A 19,650-nucleotide genomic window follows, 5' to 3' on the forward strand; every position below is an offset into this window, starting at 1 on the left:
AGGCAGGCAAGTAACCGAGTGAGCCACCCAGGCACCCCAAAACAGAGGCTATCTTAAATTTGAAAAACTCCTCTCTTTTGGCCCTGTAATTCAACTTGTAGCATAAGAAACTTATCTCCAATTTGAACAAAAATTTGTTTGCTGTGGTCTTGTTTATAATAATGAAAAAATGGAGTAGCCCCGGTAGTCCAGCGGTTTAGCACCGCCTTTGGCCCGGGGCGTGATCCTGGAGACCCCGGATCGAGTTCTGTGTCAGGCTCCCTGCATGGAGCCTGCTTCTCCCTCTGCCACCCCCTCTCTCTCATGAATAAATAAAATATTTTTTTAAAAAGAAAAAATGACAAGTACTTAAGGGTCCAACAAGAAAAGGATAGTTAGGGAAATTGTGGACCATCTCTACCATGAAATATAATTACTGAGAAACCACTCAAGATATGACATAGGGGGATCCCTGGGTGGTGCAGCGGTTTGGCGCCTGCCTTTGGCCCAGGGCGCGATCCTGGAGACCCGGGATTGAGTTCCACATCGGGCTCCGGTGCATGGAGCCTGCTTCTCCCTCTGCCTGTGTCTCTGCCTCTCTCTCTCTCTCTCTCTCTGTGTGACTATCGTAAATAAAAAAAAAAAAAAAAAAGATATGACATAGGAAGAAAAGCTATAAAACCATATTTACACATCATATATAAAAATAAGCTCGATATACACACACACACACACAAAAATAAGCTCGATATGAATCAAAGATCTAAATATAAGAGTCCAGGGATGCCTGGGTGGCTCAATGGTTGAGCCTTTGGCTTAGGGCATGATCCCGAGTCCGGGGATCAAGTCCCGCATTGGGCTCCCTGCGAGGAGCCTGCTTCTCCCTCTGTGTGTGTCTGTCTCTCTCTCTGTGTCTCTCATGGATAACTAAATAAAATTTTTAAAAATAATAATAAATAAATATAAGAGTCCCAAACTATAAAACTCTTAGCATAAAGCACAGGTTAAGTGCTTGTGACCTTGGGGATGACACCAAAACTCAAATAACAAAAGAAAAAAACCAAGAAAGTAGGATTTCATCAAAACGGAAAACTTTTGTATATCAAAGGACACTATCAAAAAAGTGAAACAACAATCCACAGAATGGGAGAAAATATTTATAAATCATGTACCTGATAAATGATAGAATATATTTAGAAAACATTTTATTTATTTATCTATTTATTTATTTTTAAGATTTTATTTATTTATAAATAAATTCATGAGAGACACACAGACACAGAGAGGCAGAGACACAGGCAGAGGGAGAAGCAGGCTCCATGCAGGGAGCCTGACGTGGGACTCGATCCTGGGACTCCAGGGCTGGGCTGAAGGCAGGCGCTAAACCGCTGAGCTACCCAGGGATCCCCTAGAAAACATTTTTTAAAAACATTCCCACAGGAGCACTTGGGTGGCTCAATGAGCAGCTGCTTTTGGTTCAGGGCGTAATCCCAGGATCCTGGGATTGAGTTCTGCATCAGGCTCCTCACAGGGAGCTGGCTTCTCCCTCTATGTCTCTGCCTCTCTCTGTATCTCTCATGAATAAATAAAATCTTAAAAAAAAAAACAAAACCCCAAAACATTCCCATAACTCAAGAATAAAAGACAAACAACCCAAGGATGCCTGGGTGGCTTAGTCAGTTGAGTGTCTGACTCTTGATTTCTGTTCAGGTCACTATCTCAGGGTTGTGAGATGGAGGCCCGTGTTGGGATCAGTGCTAGTGCAGTCTGCTTGAGATTCTCTCTCCCTCTGCTCCTCCTCACCTCCCGCTCTCTCTCTCTCTCTCTCAAATAAATAAATAAATCTTAAAAAAAAGGTACAGTTTCAACTTTATAAAAAGAACACACCACCATCTCTGATGGGAAAACGAATGACGTTTTCTCTTGTCTCCGTTCTTGGTATAATTTCTACCTTTTCTATCTTGACCATGTATTACTTTCTTCTCAGAAACAAATTAACAGAAGTTAATCTCTTCTTTAGATGTTATTTAAATGAAGGAATACATTCCTTCATCATCAAAGAAATTATTTATAAAGCGTTTTGAAATCAAAGGAGAGCTATTTCCTTGCTCAGGACAGAAGTCCTCATACTGTGGCAGAACTGCTGAAACCCTGTTCCTCCTCCACTTACATGGTCTCCCTGACTCAGGTGTTAAGTTGCTGTTAAGAGTGAGGTACAGGTGGGATCCCTGGGTGGCGCAGCGGTTTAGCGCCTGCCTTTGGCCCAGGGCGCGATCCTGGAGACCCGGGATCAAATCCCACGTCAGGCTCCCGGTGCATGGAGCCTGCTTCTCCCTCTGCCTGTGTCTCTGCCTCTCTCTCTCTCTCTCTCTCTGTGTGACTATCATAAATAAATGAAAAAAGAAAAAAAAAAAAAAAGACTGAGGTACAGGGCAAGCCACTCTGGTGGGCTTTCTTACATAGTGAGCTTTCTGCAAACATTTTTATGCTCAAACTTCATGGTTAAAATTATGCCTATAGCTTATACATTTATAATGTAATTTTAAAAATCAGGCAAATATAATATGTACTAAAAAAGCATGCCTATAAGCCAAAGTTGATTCTATTTAGAAAGGCAATTTATGATGGCCAAGAGGAGGGGAAATCCAGCTACATGAAATGGGAAAATTTTTAATTTTATTTAAGAAAAAAAAAACAAAAACAAAACCCAAAATCTCCCAAACTCAGTGAGTCTTTTACAAAAACTTAACCTAACTGGAACATTGCTCCAGTGGCTCAGTGGTTAAGCGCCTGCCTTTGGCCCAGAGCATGATCCTGGAGTTCTGGGATCAGGTCTCACATCAGGCTCTCTGCATGGAGTCTGCTTCTCCCTCTGCCTATGTCTATGCTTCTCTCTCTCTCTGTGTCTCTCATGAATAAATAAAATCTTAAAAGAAAAACTTAACCCACTCTGCTTTCACAGAGGTTAAATATAATATTTACCTTGAATCTAATCACTGAGTCACTAAGAATGCCTGCAGGTATAGTTAATCACACCCACACATTTGCTTTTAATTTCAAGGCATTTTAATTTACAGAGTATTTTGAATCTCTCTTAAGGGCCAGGAGTTTAGGCAATTAGCAAAAGGCAGCTCACTTCTTCCAGTAAATTACAGCACAGGACACTGTAAACATGTTAGGACTAGTACCACAAAAACAAGACAAGCCCTATCCTTAAGGTTCTTTCAGTTTCCATTTCTTTCAGATGTCAAATTGCATCTGTCAAAAAAGAGCCAATGATGACGCATCACACTGATCAATTTGGAGGAACTGGACTGTGGCAGGATCTTCCAGATGAGATCATCGCCTCTCCTGCTCACTCTACTTGTTCATCAGTCAGCAAGAGGCTTAAAAGGATCTGAATAATACAGTGAGAGGGATGAATGGACCTGGGAGGGTCTATGGTCCACCTGACTGGCTGACTTATCTGTTCCGTAACTTTGCAAGGAATTCACTAACCTTCTCCGAAATCTGGCATATGTTAAAGGGTATCAAGATAATATCTTGGTTCATTTTGTAGTTTATTCTGATGCCCTGAAATAAAATGGTAACCACGGAAGATTTTTCCCCAAAGCAAGACAGCACAGGGAGGAGGTAAGGAGACAAGGAGCAGCTTCTTCAGGTGGGGTGCTGAGCAGCTAGACTGGGGAGTCAGACCACTTGGAACCCCAACACAGCCCAACACTTTTGGGAGCCAGTGGCCATGACTGATCCACCAGTGGCCCTGCTACTGAGGTCTACAGGCTGCAGGTGAAGGTGTGTCCCCACTTGACCCACAGCAAGATGACAGGGCCAGGCTCAGAGAGACCACCACCCACAGTGAGAAGCATATCATTTACATATTCCCACAGTGGGGCTGCAGTGAGCTGATTGGCTAAGACCTGCCTGCCTTATTGAGGAGGCAACAGGAGTTCTGCTGCCTTTCTAGAAACTAATTTTTAAGGGATAATCATTAAGGGTTATGGATCAGCCACTGTCAGGACTTGGAATGCAGAATGGTTGCTGGGTCATGCCAGGACAAAGAGTGGTCCAGAGGAAGTCTGGTCTAAAGAATTTGAATGATTTGGAGAAGTCTGTGGAAAAGATAGTTGATTATTGGGAGGGGAGAATAAAGAGTGTATGTCTTAGCAGGATTTTCTGGCCAAGGATCTTTAACCTAAAATTCTCTGCAAACTTGATAGAAGAAGCAACAACTGAACAATTGGAGAAATTTATAGGTCAATTATGCCAGAAAATTTCCAAAACAGAAGACAAAAAAGGGAAGAAATTGGTAATAAACCAAAACACAGACACAAAAACAAGAAAACAAAACCACAAAGGTTCAAGTGTTCCCAGCTGACCATGACCAACCTTGCAGAGCACAGCACCTGTCAGGAGGTCGAAGGCTACAGTCTAGGAGCCTGGCCCTGGCAGAGTGAGCTCAAGTGAAGAGGCCACACTGCCCTGAGAAATAAGCACCTCCAAGCTCTCTCCTTCCTCATATAGAATGTGCTTACAGGGGGCCACCTGCCATTGTGACATTCCTATACCTATTTTCTATTAAAAAACAATGTCTTCAAACAGCTCCTGCCAGTTTTCCCATGGTACATACCTGATTATCCTGTTCAATAGGTTCACCCTGTCCAGAAGGGGCCTTCCTGGCCCACATTACACTACTCCTTTGGACCTGTGGTGTACTTCCTAGTACAAATGAGATGTGATATGTCCTGGGACAGCTCCAAGTTTATAGGCTATGCTGGTCATCAGATACAATGGGGCCATTTGTTCCCCTGTAATCCTATAGTTCTAAATGTAAAAGCAAAATCACCAGGGAGTAGGGCCCAGCCAAAGGAGGAGAAGAATGGTCTGAAACAGGTGTTTGGCACTAATGTTATTCAAGCAGCCTTCACTGGGATCTATTTCCCACACAGTTAGCTGGAATACTGGCTCATGGAACCTGTCCTTATGCTCCCCTGACCCTGCTCAGATGGAAGCCCCAGGTGCATAGGGGGGCACTCCCACGTGGGGTCTATGTTCAATGCTTAAACCTCCTGTTCCCAAGCAGATCTCTTTGGGATGAACCAAGAGCTGCATGAGTCTCTCTGAAACCAGGCCAGAAACAGCATGGGTAGGGCAGAGAGGAGGGCCAATGTGAGGCTATCAGTCACTGCTAAAGCCAACCAAATACTTCTCAAGAGAGAGATGCATTCTTCTTTCAATCGCATTTCTATCATCTATTATTTCCTTTTGTGATTTGCATCTTTTTTTTTTTTTATGGGCATTTTCATTTGTTCCATGGCCAATTTTTGTCCTTGTTAGTAAAAAGAAACCGATTTTGAACATGAGGTAACAAGCAGAGCAGTATACCTATGTATTTTTATTTTTTAAGTAGGAAAGAGTGTTCTGTGGTTCCTTGTATTTTATTTCAATACGGTCATGTCTGGCCTGAAGCAGGCAGGGCCTTACAGATTTGCCTTAAAACTGAGTGCTGCCGGCACCACTCTTCAGCCCAGTATCCTGAGGGACCAGCTCATGATGCACCTACTCTGAGGCAGGTCTTTTTTTTTTTTTTTTTTTTAAGATTTTATTTATTTATTCATAGAGATGCACAGAGAGAGAGAGAGAGAGAGAGAGAGAGAGGCAGGCAGAGACACAGAGGGAGAAGCAGGCTCCATGCAGGGAGCCTGACGTAGAACTTGATCCTGGGTCTCCAGGATCACGTCCTGGACCAAAGATGGTGCTAAACCACTAAGCCACCCAGGTTGCGCTCTGAGGCAGGTCTTACAAGGAGGCATAGAAGGGATTCCACTGAAGTCCCAGGATTTTAGGCCTAAAAGGGTAGGGGCTAGAGAAGGTAATAAAGGTGAAGGGTGAACAAGGGAACGGGACTCCAAGCCCAATCTCTGCTCTTCCCTGCTTCAACCAGAGTAGCTGTTTTTCTGTATTTACGTATTAGCTGTGTGACTGCTAGTAAGTTTTAAATGAATATAGGACCTCCCTCCTATAGCTGATGAAGCAAAGTGACCGCAGGAAAAGGCACTTACAGCAGTGTAGAACACACAGTGGATGTTCAAAAAATGTCAGTCAATATTCTGTGTGGATTCCACATTAGAATTTGTTAAATAGTTTGGAAGTCACTGTTTTGGCTCATCTCCCTCATTAAAAAAATCAAAAACAAAACTGAAAAATAACTTCATTAAAGCATGTAAATACAAAAAAGTATTTTTAAAAAACTACTCAAATGCATTTGTGTAAGAAAAATTCAAACATAATACCAGAATAAAATGAAAAAATAATTCTTTGCTTCTCCACATAGTCTCACTCCAACTTCCTTCCCCAGAACATCCATTATTGTCATTTCTAGACCTTTTTCTTAGATATTTATACACATAAACATGCTCTTTGTTTCTTAAGTGTGGAATTACACCATATATACTGGGCTGTAGCTTATATTTTCCACTTGACAATGTATCTGAGATGTTTCTTTTCTATGATAGTACATCTAGATTGATCTCCCATTTTACCACTATTCCATATTAAGGGTATACCATATTTTATTTAACTATTCTGCAGTGATGAACATTATAGAAATCTCCAAATTTATTTATTTTTAATTTTTTATTTATTTACTTATTTTTTATTTATTTTCTTTTATGGCTGCAGTTCACCCCTTTCTTGGTACATCTTCCTCTACAGGTATGAATTTTTTTGTAGACCCTATAACTAGTTGTGAAATTTAAATTTTTGATACATGACAACTGGCTCTCCAAAACGGCTATACTGATTTGTATACTAGCACTAAAGTCCTGTATTGTTAGTCTTGTAATTTTTTTGCCAACCTGATGTAAGAAAATTAGTATCCTGTTCTATTTTTTTTTTCCATATTTATTGGCCAACTATTTCTTCAGTGAATTTCCTGCTCTGTACCCATTTTTCTAGTTGGTTACTTGCCTTTTTCTTATTGATTTAAAAAAATTTATTTTGGATATTAATAATTTGTCTTATAACTTAAGCTGTTTTTTTCCCCAGCTTATTGTGTATCGTTAATTACATTATTGGTCTCTTTCATTCTTTTTATATGTTGTGAAATCTTTCAGTACTTTTCTTTATGGCTTCTGGGTTTGATGTCTTGTTTATTTCCCTAGTACTCTGTTATTTAAGGATAGTTTCTTCTTTTCATGTAACAGAGGAGGCAGTTCTGAATTCTAGCAGGATCTAGATGATCACAAGTGTCTCTTGATTTGTTGGTCCAAGGATTTTCCTACCAAATCACATCACTTTTCTGTTGTTACCAGTTTTAAAGGCATTTAAGAGGTTTAACTCTCTCAACTTTGATTTCTTCCTCCTTCCCTCCTCTTCCTCCTCATTCCTGCTGGCCTACACAGACAGGTCTGTGTTTTTTTTTTGCATGACTAGGGAACAGAGATGAATCAACCACGATTTCTGCAATCAAAGAGCCCAAGGTATGTGTGTGCGCACATGTGTAATAATGCAAACAGAAATTACCATAAAACATAAAAGTTTGGTTCCTCATGGATAGGAAATCTGAAGAAAGCATATTGATACATTAGCAAGGAGGCTGGGTTTCCAAAGAGAAGTTTTTAGAGAGATGCTTTGAACCTAGTCTTTGCTTATGTAGACATTAAGTAATCTTAACTAACAACACATACTCCACTTTTCCAATGGAGGTGCATAGTTCTCAGACTTACGTACCTTGTGTTTTAATCTTTTAGTGTTTCTCTGACATGCGGATTTGTATATTTGGCTGTGAGGTTTACAGAGACACAATGACCTGGTTTGTTCACCAGAGACATTAAGAAAACAACCTCTAAAGTAAAATATACCCTAACTATGATAAAACTCAATAGTCACAAAGTAATATAGTATTTGTAATTCAATAAGTGAAGCCTCTGTAACTCACAAAATTACCAGTCTGTAAAATGGAGCCACTACTTAGATAAAATGATGACAAAATATTCTAAAAATGTGAAATACTGCATAATAGAAAACACGAAATCTACAGAGTACTCTGCATTGCCATTAACATAATTTAGTGAAATCCCTGGAATGAAAGATTGAGCACTCAAGCCACCGGATGGAATCACCGAACTTGGAAAGACTGAAGTGAAGCCCAACCACCCAAACCCCCTGATTTTGTGTTTCAGCCCCACTCAGGAAGGTCCTACCAGAGTTCCATCTGTTAGGGTGCACCCGGAGAAGCGTTTTGCAAGAAATCCCTCAAAGTTAGTTGTTCTCTGAATAGCAAAAAGAAGCAGTTTCACTTCAATTTCCTTAGCTCTGGTACGCATAATCTTGGCAAGTTCTGTCCTTCAAAATAAAGAAATAAGAATGTTGTAAAAACAAAACAAAAACAAAAACCTGTTCAAGATAGGTTAAATAGTTTATAGCTTATACCCTCCCAAGAAAGAAAAAGTATGTGGTCATTTCAAATCCTGAGGTCTGTTACCAACTAAGTTTAATGTTTGGAGAACAGAAATACATAATCTAAATAAGAATTTGAAGGTAAAATTACCCACTAGTCAAAAAAATCAAGGATTAAGGAGATCAAATTGTTTACATGGTTACTACTATTTTTAGATCTTTCAAACTTTCCATAATTTGTTTCCATATAAAGCACTTACTCAGTATTTTATAAAAATGCATATATTTTGTAAAATGTCCTAAGTCATTAATTACTGAATTATAAAGCCCTCTCTTCCAAAGAGGTCAATAACCATCTCTTCAGCCAGAGAGCAGGAACCCCAGATACAGACTAAAATCCCCATGTGAAAAGTGGCATGTACATGCTCAGGTGGTTCCTGCCTGTAAAGCTTATGTACCACTTCAATGTTCTGCTTCAGAATGGGCGCTGTAAGGAAACAGTGACCTGAGAGCTCTTAGTAAGTACTGAGGCATGATGATCTTCCCATACAAATAAATGGCAAAATCAAAGAGCCTCTGTGATTATTTGAAAATTATGTATCTGTAGGATTTTAACCAAAATTCCAACAATATGGCAGCAATAGCAGAAACACAATTAGCTAGCACAATGATAGCAGATTTGTGGCATTAGTATACTTCTAGTCTCCTACAGACTGCATTTTTCACAGAATTAGTTTGCAAGTCACTGAACTATATAGGCTGAAGAAAATTAGTTATCAGTTTCTCAAGGAATTTGCTTTCTTTGCTAATCAGGACTTAGAAAGTGACAATCACAACTGTCCTCAAATCAACATTAAACCGATGGTAGCAAATGTGCTTCTGAAACAACAGCCACAGAGAATGTACAACATCAGGACTGAACGAGCCTAATGTAAACTGTGGACTCTGGGTGATAATGGTCTGTGAGTGCAGGCTCATCCATTGTGACAAATGTACATTTTGGTGGGGGATGCTGATAATTGGGGGGCTATGCACGTGTGGGGACAGGAGTATATGGGAAACCTTTGTATCTCCCTTTCAATTTTGCTATAATCCTAAAATTACTTTAAAAAATAAGGTCTAGGGATCCCTGGGTGGCGCAGCGGTTTGGCGCCTGCCTTTGGCCCAGGGCGCGATCCTGGAGACCCGGGATCGAATCCCATGTCAGGCTCCCGGTGCATGGAGCCTGCTTCTCCCTCTGCCTATGTCTCTGCCTCTCTCTCTCTCTGTGTGACTATCATAAATAAATAAAAATTAAAAAAAAAAAATAAGGTCTACTAAAAAAAAAAAAAAATAGGGACGCTTGGGTGGCTCGGGAGTTGAGCGTCTGCCTTTGGCTCAGGGCATGATCCCAAGATCCAGGATTCAGTCCCACATCAGGCTCTTTGCAAGGAGCCTGCTTCTCCCTCTGCCTGTATCTCTGCCTCTCTCTCTATCTCTCTCTCTCTCTCTCTCTCATGAATAAATAATCTTAAAAAAAATAAAGTCAATAGCCAATATCCCTTAAGAAATCTTGGCAAGTTCTGTCCTTCAAAATAAATATGTGTTTAAAGTGTACAACTTGATTGTATTCTCCATGATTTTAAGAAAGATGCCTACCATCAATTATTCTAAAGTGGCTGAGTTATGCTTAGACATGGGATTTTTTAAAAAAATTAGGCTGGAGTTAATATAATTGTGCACTGTTAGAAGGGCATAGATAAGGGGTGCCTGGGTGGCTCAGGTCATGACCTCAAAGTCCTGGGATAGAGCCCTACATCAGCCTCCCCACTCAGCAGGGAGTCTGCTTCTCCCTCTCCCTCTGCCCCTCCCCCCTGCTTATGCTCTCTTTCTCCAACTGCTAAATAAAAAAATTTTTTTTTAAAGATTTTATTTATTTATTAATGAGAGACACACACACACAGAGAGAGAGAGAGAGAGAGAGGCAGAGACATAGGCAGAGGGAGAAGCAGGCTCCATGCAAGGAGCCTGATGTGGGACTCAATCCCAGGTCTCCAGGATCACGTCCTGGACCGAAGGCGGCGCTAAACCGCTGAGCCACCAGGGCTGCCCAAATAAAAAAAATCTTAAAAAAAAAAAAAAAAAATGGGGGGATGCCTAGGTGGCTCAGCAGTTGAGTGTCTGCCTTCAGCCTACGGCATGATCCTGGACCCAGGATTGAGTTCCACATCAGGCTCCCTGCATGGAGCCTGCTTCTGTCTCTGCCTGTGTCTCTGCTTCTCTCTCTTTGCCTCTCATGAATAAATAAATAAGATCTTAAAAAAAAAAAAAAGAAGGGCATAGATAACTTTGTTATCTATGGGCATAGATAAACTCTGTTACCACCACTGCTGCGGTATAGCTGCAAGTAAAGAATAAAAGGTTTTGACTCTAGCTTTAGCTTTGTCATGGACACACTGATCTAACCTTGGATTTTAATTCTTCAATACAAATGAACTATCTGGCCCTGGGCTACATTCATGAAACTGCAGACAGGAGGAATGACAGAAAGTCTTTAGAATGCTCAGAACACTCAGATGCTGATATTATGAACTATCCAAAGACTATAAAAACACTGCATTAGGGGCAGGAAATTTGTTTAGCAAATATTTCCTGTCACTGATGTAGATACTACCCTGTCCCTTTAGAACTATGTAGCAAGTCAGAAAAGCAAAATGATGATGGATATATACACCGTACACTGAGGCATGTGATGGAGATACAGGAGTAAATGCAGGGTGACGAATAACATAGGGGAATCTGGTGGATGAACCTTGACTAGGTTAAGTCAAGAAGGCAGGCTGTCTGAGGCAAGAGTCAGGCCAAAGGAAAGCCCCAGAGCAAAGACAGGAGCAGATGCATTACTCTTAAGGGGGAGGAAACATGCTTTGACTATAGGCTACTAGCCCAGGGCTCTTATGTACCCTTTTTTACTTTTCTCCCTAGAAGTTTCTTTTTTTTTTTTTTTCCCTAGAAGTTTCTTTTTATTTTTTATTTTTAAATTTTTATTTATTTATGATAGTCACAGAGAGAGAGAGAGAGAGAGAGGCAGAGACATAGGCAGAGGGAGAAGCAGGCTCCATGCACCGGGAACCCGACGTGGGATTCGAACCCGGGTCTCCGGGATCGCGCTCTGGGCCAAAGGCAGGCGCCAAACTGCTGCGCCACCCAGGGATCCCATCCCTAGAAGTTTCTATTCTTCCTCCACACACATGCCCTCTCCTCTAGGTTTGGAAGTCTGAAGCTGGAGAAGTTGGAATACAGCTGCAACTGGAGTTTAGGGTTTGGTTTTGGGTTTATAAAACCTGACTTTTGACAGGAGAAGGGGTTTCTAAAGGGAGAGAAGAATCTAGCGCAGATGAAGAACTTCTCATTAAAAAGGGGACTTTCAAACAACAACAACAAAAGGTAGAAATGGTATCCAATCCACAAGACAACATAGAATTCCTAAAGACTGGGGGATTGATTTCAATCAACCAATTTTAATTGATCTCAATTAACAATAAAACCAGTAGAGTTGGGATCTACCTTGTGACATGGCAAAATTCTACTGCAATCCTCTCAGTCATGTACCACTCACGTGGAAACATACGGCCGTATTTCTCCTCATAGTCCACAAGCTGGCGTTTTATCCAGGCATAGCGTCTGTCGATTTTGTCCAGCCAGGCAACCTTAGGAAGGTAAGGAACAAAATCCACCCGGTGCTTAGAAGTAGTGTCGACATAATCAAAAACACAGAACTAAGAAAAACAGAACAAATCTCTATTTCTCACAGTTTTTTGTTTTGTTTTGAGATTTTTTAATTCATTTATTCATGAGACACAGAGAGGCAGAGACATAGGGAGAGGGGGAGAAGCAGGCTCCCTGCCGGGAGCTTGATGTGAGACTCAATCCCAGGACTCTGGGGTCACATCCTGAGCCAAAGGCAGATGCTCAACCACTGAGCCACCCAGGTGCCCTATTTCTCCCAGTTTTATTTTATGTTATTTTATTTATTTTTTAGACACGGAGAGAGAGAATCCCAAGCAGGCTCCATGCTTGGCATGGAACACAATTTGGGGCTTGATCTCACAACCCTGAGATCATGACCTGAGCCGAAATCGAGTTGGATGCTCAACTGACTCCTGAGCCACCAAGGAGGCCCTATTTCTCACAGTTTTAAAGAATCTAGGCTACTTTTTCACTTAATCCAGAGGTTATTAACTTGGGTCTATGTTAAACTATAAGGGTCTGTAAATATCCTAAAACTGTATGCAAAGTTTTAATGCATAGGTACATTTTTCTGGGGAGAGTATGTGTAGCTCCCATTAATTTCTCCAAAAGGTCAGTGACCTCAAAATGGTTAAGAACCATCAACCTGTACAGTCAGCCCCTACCAGGATTCACAGTTCAACCACCAACATTTTTAGGCAGTAGTACTATTAAAATATAAATCAGATTTGAGGGTACTTAATTGTCAATAAATTCAAATGTAATATCAATTTGGTGTGGTTATTACTTACATCTTGGTTTTCTTGAAAAAGTACTAGATATTCTGACAGATGCTGTTTGATAAATTTTTTGATGATTTCCTGTTTGATTCTAGGATCCAAAATATTAGCAACCAGACATGCATCTCGTAGCACATTGCTGGGTCCTCCTGGCCTCTGGTAAAACAAACAACACACACCAGTTCAAGAGCCAGATGCAACCTTTAAATCTCATGGCTTCTGACAGCTACTACTTCTTGTTCCTCTCTTGAAGACATTATTACTTCCACTCCCCTGACACTTATTCTTTTGCTGTGGCTGGATATTTTACTTATTAGTCGATGAAAGAATTATTAAGCTAGTCCGTAGTAGCCAATATAAAAGCTACTTTGTGAGTCAGCAAGGAGACATCTTGGAAACAGGGCCAGCAATGGTCATAGGAAATTTTGCTTTCTGAATACAAAACTGAAATCACCTTGGTGAAGAGCCATAAAATTCAGAATGACACTGGTCTCACCCCACATGTGCCATTTTCCCCTGATTCCAACCTCAGGTTCCTGTTCTTAGTGACAAACAATGCAGTGGCATTTAAAATCTAAAATCAAGTTCTAAACTACCAGACTTGTTTTGCTGACAGTCAACTACCCACAAAGGTAGCCAAAGGTAAAATATGATATTGGCCCCTTGATCTGAAAGGCAATAGAAGGTTATTGAGGGCCATACTGATACATCATGCTGGAAAGGCCTTTGTTATTACTGAAGCCAATTCAATTTCACTGAACTTTTCTTTGTAGTAACTTATTGAATGAACATGAACATGGCTGGATGAGTGGACTATAGCAAAAAGAACACCTGGAATCTACTCTTGGTTGGGCTAAATAGCTGTGTAGCTTTGGTACAGTTATTAAAACTTATCTGAAAAATAAATGAAAAAAAAAGGACTTCAATTAGGTGATGATTAATGTTCTTCCAAATCTCTATGATTCTTCTGGGTAAACTCTGTCCAATAATGTATCTGTCTCAACTGAAGTTCAAGAGTTTTTAAATTTACCAAGTTGCCTGAGAGCTAAATTGTTAAGATGCTGACTCGCTCTGTGCTGAGTGGTTGTTATGTCATCTGCTGAGTGCTCTGACTGCCCACCTCTTGTTTCTTGATGAAAGTGCTTGATCTGATAGAGAAGACACAGAAGCCGAAACCGATGGGCTCATGGATTCAGATATTTTCATTTAGAAAGGACTTAGGTTACCTTGCACAATTTTAATGTCTTGATTTCTATTTGTGAAAGAGGAATAGCAATATAAGGCCTTTAAGAAAAGTCAATAGTCATTGAAAGGGAAAGTAGAAAACTTAAAAAAAAAAAAAAATTAGGTTACCCAGCTACAGAAAAAGGAAGCAAGTTGTTAAAACATTTTTTTTTAAATTTCATCTGCCTGGTGGGATCTGAGAAAAAGACATAAAGTAGATCAAGATTAGTTTCTTCTGAACAATAAAGCTGGGGCTTCATTCATATCTTACTGAACCTTTTTGCAATTGGGCTAGAATATATAGTAAAGCAGACCTTGGACTAAGAAAAGTCTGGTGCTTATAGTTTGTGAATATCTTGCAATTCCTTTTTACAGAATGGCCTTCCAACATCCATACTCCACAGTTATATCAAATGAATAAAGAATATAAAATCCTGAAAGGAACATATTTTACAAATGAAATATCTGATTACTTGAAGGCAGCCATTATAGATGCAGACATTAAAATCAAGAGCAGGTTTCCTACAGGAAGTAATCTACAAAGTTGGGGCAGCTACCCCCACCTACTTCCTAAGTTTCTTTTATGGAGCACAAAGAAAAATGATTAAGATATTTCCAGTTATTGAATTATAGAGCAGATCCAGGAAACGTTCCTTGGCTCAGTAAATGAACATCTATCCCCATCTCTACCCACCAAATGCAGTGAGGAATGCTGCTTGCCTGTGTGTACTTTGGTTTGTTTCTGTGTTGAATAATTTGTTCTCTTGAAATGCTCAAATAATAGAGGAAAAAAACTTCTGAAGAATCTTCTCTCCCTGACATACGCAACGCATTAAAATTACATCTGCTACAATTTGAAAGATAGAGCTAAAAGCAGTTACCCAGAACAATGACAGCCAACTGAGGCAAAGCTTGTTATGGGAGAAGGGTAACCATAGCTCACAAGTGAAATACCATGGCCTTCGCAGACACAACACAAACAGCTATGCTACCAGCAAGAGCTAAAGGGATTACTCCTAAAGAACAGGATTCTGGTCATTAAAAGTGAGTCTCTTAACTGTGTCACTTTGAGAGTTACATAAGCCTGTGGATGCTCCTCCCAGCCATCTTTTCACCAAAATGAAACCAGTAAGTTATGTAATGATCCTAAAAAACACTGTGGTTTGGAAAAAAAAAAAATTTTTTTTTTTAACACAGCCATGAGAAAAAAGGAATTTGCTAGGCAGATGAGATATTAGGTTTGACACACATTAAATTAAACCAAAATAAATCCTCATTCTTTGATGTTTGGAAGAACACAGATGAAGATTCAATGTTGCTTTGGGATATTTAAAATCAAGGATGGTCTTATTACCCTGAACCTCTAGCAAATAGTCTTACAGCTGCCAGAAGACAGTGGATTCTTCCACTTTTGGAAGAATAAAGGAAGAATAACAGTAGCGGGTGTGAATTAGGCAAGAATGGTGATTATGTCTAAGATTGGCGGGAAAACAATACCTTGGTGCCTTGGGAAGGAAACGCTTCTTCAAAATCAGCCAGGATTTGCTGTCCTAATTCAGTCTGGGCAGCCTTCACTCTGTAGGGAAAAGAGAACATGTCACTGCCTGGTATAATTTTCATATATCCATAAGGAACTATGCAAAGATTGATCAGGCTCAGAACTGTTCAAGTCTTTAGAGATCATCCAGGGAACAGGGAGGTGGTAGCTAGATAGGAGAGGTCGCATACTAGTTAGTAGCAGGTTTATGACCAGAACCCAGGCATCTGATTTATGCTCATGATGGATTTTCTATATCCCAAAGTTCTTCTAGGCCACTCTGCTATGAGGGAGTATATGTTAATCTTTACAAGGTATTATCAGAGGGTAGTTATGCTGTGGGAAAATGCTACATAAAAACACCCAATCCAATAGAAATCTATGTGGGGTTACTGCTATAGCTGCACCCCTGCTCCTTGGAGTCCAGAATGCAGGAGGGCTCCATAATGCCTCAGAGATGTTTCTTTTTCACCCTGCAAGCCAACTTCAGGATCCTAAGTTTTAACAAATGAACAAAAGGAGGGTTGCCTGGGTGGCTCCACTGGGTAAGCCTCTGACTCAGTTTTGGTTCAGGTCTATACTCAGTGGGGAGTCTGCTTCAGATTCTCTCTCTCCCTCCTGCTCTCGTGTGCTCTCTGTCCCTCAAATAAATAAACACAATCATTAAAAAAGAATTGGGGATCCCTGGGTGGCGCAGTGGTTTGGCGCCTGCCTTTGGCCCAGGGCCCAATCCTGGAGTCCCGGGATCGAGTCCCATGTCAGGCTCCCGGTGCATGGAGCCTGCTTCTCCCTCTGCCTGTGTCTCTGCCCCTCTCTCTCTCTCTGTGTGTGTATGACTATCATAAATAAATAAAAAAAATTTATAAAAAAAAATTGAACAAAAAGAATGTTTTCTAAAGTAAAAAGAAAAAGCTCCAAAAGATAAAATGAGCTGTAGTGTGGGAGTGAAGGCCATTGAATGAAGATGAAATTCATGCCCACTGACAACCAAAACAAGCTAGCTTGAAAGGGGAGGTCAACCCAGTGATCTGTGTGTCTACCAGGAGCTCAAGAAATCATTGTCACACTGAAATAAGAGGAGAAGCAGTTGGGATAAGAAAGGAACTGTGCGTGTCAGCACCACCTGCAGTGACCATGTCCTTCTTCAGTTGCCAGGAGCTAGATGCCTTGCACCAGTCATTCATTCCCACAGAGCTGACTGCCCTGAGCCCAAGGCAAATATTTTACCTTTGCTAAAAGCACCATAAAACAATGTTCTTCCTTTTTTGGTCTCCACCCTGTTACTTTGGAATTAACTGTAAAGTTTCTAGAAATAGCAAGCAGCTCAAAACCACAATTTCTTTGGCTATTTAGCGGTGGCTGGCAACCTACTGAGAATTTTTTTTTTTAATGAGGGGATAGGGAGGACCCCAAACAATCTGTTTTTTTCTGTGGCACAGTTGTAATTATGCTTTACTCCAAATACTTTCCAGGATTTTTCCACTATCTTCAAAACTTTTAAAACCACTCTTACAGGTAGCTTTGCAGCCTCTTGAGTCATTCAGCGACAGAGGTAATGCTATTATTGGAGTAGCCCCCAAATCACAAGTAGGGCCATCCATCTAGAGTTGCCAAATGGACAATAGGAAGTATGCTTTGAGTATGAGCTCTGACAGGAGTGAAGAGAACTTGCTTTTGCAAAACTGTACCTCAGAGGTCTTGTGACTCCACATAATGGGCCTGGCAGACAGCCTCCCCTGGTGCCAGGTCACAAGACAGAGCTTCCAGAGGCTCAGGCCCCTCTGTCCTACTTGCTTCTTGGCAACACAAAGAGAGTACCAGTTCCTTCCTAAGCCACAAGGACAATTCCTGCAGGGGAAGTTCTTACACTCATTGGGGACATTTCCAGTCATATTCTCAAGGCTCCTGAGCATCTCGGCGATATGAAGGTTCCATCTCTGCCTCTCACCTTTCCCCCTTCAGCCCTTAACTCCATATTCTTGCTGAGGTGCTTGAAAAGACAACCAGAGCCTATGGCAAGGTTTGGTATTTCTAGAGTGCAGAAGACAGGAGAAGTACCAGAGTATGATTTGCAGATCCTCTTGCCATCTTCTCTAATCCATTTTCAAAGTCACGTCTTGAGACAGTCTAGACTTGGCCGTGCCACCAGTGAGCCATTTCCCTTAGGATAAGTCATTTCCCTTATATGTGTCACAACTAAGATTTGTGAAGAAAAAGGTGGGGGATGCAGGCCTGGACTTTCACTGTCTTCTCCAAGACTGACCATTCCCCAACACCCACCTTTACAGCACTAACTGGCAACAGCAGACACCTTCACAGGTGACTGCAAGTTGGATGTATAATTAATGTTGGAGCACAAGAATAGGCTTCAGAACATAAATATTTCCATGGGACATACACGTTTCCAAGTATAGTTTTCAAAGTGTCAATCAGTGTACTCAGATGAAAGAGTGACCATTTCCCTTACAGACATTAACAACAATATCTATAAACCCAAACCATAATTCCATGCATTTTCAGGGTGAGATGTGAATAGTAGTCTTTACAATCAGTTGCCTAAACAGGATCTGAGAAAGAAATCAACACTAAAAAAAAAAAAAAAACACATCTTTGGCTAAATTCCTTCCTCTTTGAAAACCAAAAAGTTCCTATTGTAAAGAGATGGAGCAACTGAGACTCCATTAGCAGAAGAGAGTTGAGCTACCATGATTTTTAAGAATAATTAGGAAATTTATCTACAACTAATAGAGAAGAGAGTGAATAAAAATTCATCCTGGTATTCAAATAAGCTCAGTCCACTTGGGTGTGACAACTCAGTGTTGATCGCACTTAGGAAACAAAGGAGTCACAGTGCTGCTCAGAAAGGGAAGGTCAATCAACTGACTTCTAGCACTCTCCATGCCATTTGACAAAGGTGATCTTTCCTAAAACTGTGTTATCAGTTTACATAACAGGTAGCAGCAGCAGAATATAGTAAATTATGAAAATTATTTAGACATTTGTGGATAAGGTAATCCTGATGCTTCTGCTACCTTATGAATGACTGCCCTGAGGGAAACACCCTCAGCACTTCACAGTAAGTTGACCTCCCAAGCACAGTCTGTACTGGACAGAATGGTTAACTAGTCAGATTGGTCAGACACTCTATTTCCAAACAGGCCCTATAAAGAATCCAAACCCCGAATCTTAAGTGTGATTCCATGAGACAATGAAGTACAACCCTTATGCTTTTGAAACTGAAGTTCTTTCAGAAAGAACTTGTCAAAGTCCCATAGCTATTCAGGTCTTTTCATTCTCTGATTTCTTTCACTGCTACACAATGTGATAGTACCCACCCTCCCAACCTGCCAAATATCTCTCACGTCTAAGAGGTTAACTATAGCCCTGAAAAATACTTTTTAGTTCGAGAGTTTTACGAGTTTCAAAAGAATGCAAGAATCTTCCACTCTTTCTCAAGAAATATTGACTGATTACTAGAAATATTTGCTTTTATGGATATTCTTAAGCCAGGAGGCTCTGAATGTAAAGATGATATTAATGAAAAAAAATATTTCCTTCAATGCTACATTAATATTTAAGCATTTTCCAGAAGGGTAGTTGGAAGAAATAGTCATATTCAAATCAAGGTCCATGAACTTCATATTTCAAAGGTACAGGCAATGGTTTCAGAGCACAAACGTTCATGTGATTTCTACGATTTATAGACAGCAAGCTATTAAATTGGAGAAACTAAAGCAATACACAGAGTACAGCTCTGCTGCCCTCTCCCCTGCCCCTCAACAAACAGCTACTTCTATCATTTCCAGATGGTTCTACCATCACTATGCAAACATAAGGGAGGAGAATTCACCAGAAAAGATGCTAAAAATAAGAAATCTGGACTTTCCTCCAACTTTTAGTACCTCTTGAAAAACAACTGTAATCAAGCACTGAAAACCAGAGAGCTCTTCTCTCGTTTTGTTTTTTGTGTTACTTAATAGCACATATTTATATTTATTCTTT

The 19,650-nt window shown here is 40.5% G+C and overlaps 1 protein-coding gene across 5 annotated transcripts in view; it reads right to left on the reverse strand.

Moving 5' to 3' along the window:
• VPS53 (VPS53 subunit of GARP complex) overlaps positions 1-19,650 on the reverse strand; it is a 143,576-nt gene that overhangs the window by 74,168 nt on the left and 49,758 nt on the right. For all 5 annotated transcript variants that reach the window (XM_077851815.1, XM_077851817.1, XM_077851814.1 and 2 more), the window contains 4 exons: positions 15,609-15,687; positions 12,900-13,043; positions 11,926-12,068; positions 8,184-8,325 (listed from right to left, as the gene is read on the reverse strand). In XM_077851815.1, the coding sequence (XP_077707941.1) occupies positions 8,184-8,325; positions 11,926-12,068; positions 12,900-13,043; positions 15,609-15,687 (508 nt within the window). The remainder of the gene's footprint in view (positions 1-8,183; positions 8,326-11,925; positions 12,069-12,899; positions 13,044-15,608; positions 15,688-19,650) is intronic.

The sequence above is a fragment of the Canis aureus genome, chromosome 16, assembly GCF_053574225.1.
Source record: "Canis aureus isolate CA01 chromosome 16, VMU_Caureus_v.1.0, whole genome shotgun sequence".
Lineage (NCBI taxonomy): Eukaryota > Metazoa > Chordata > Mammalia > Carnivora > Canidae > Canis > Canis aureus.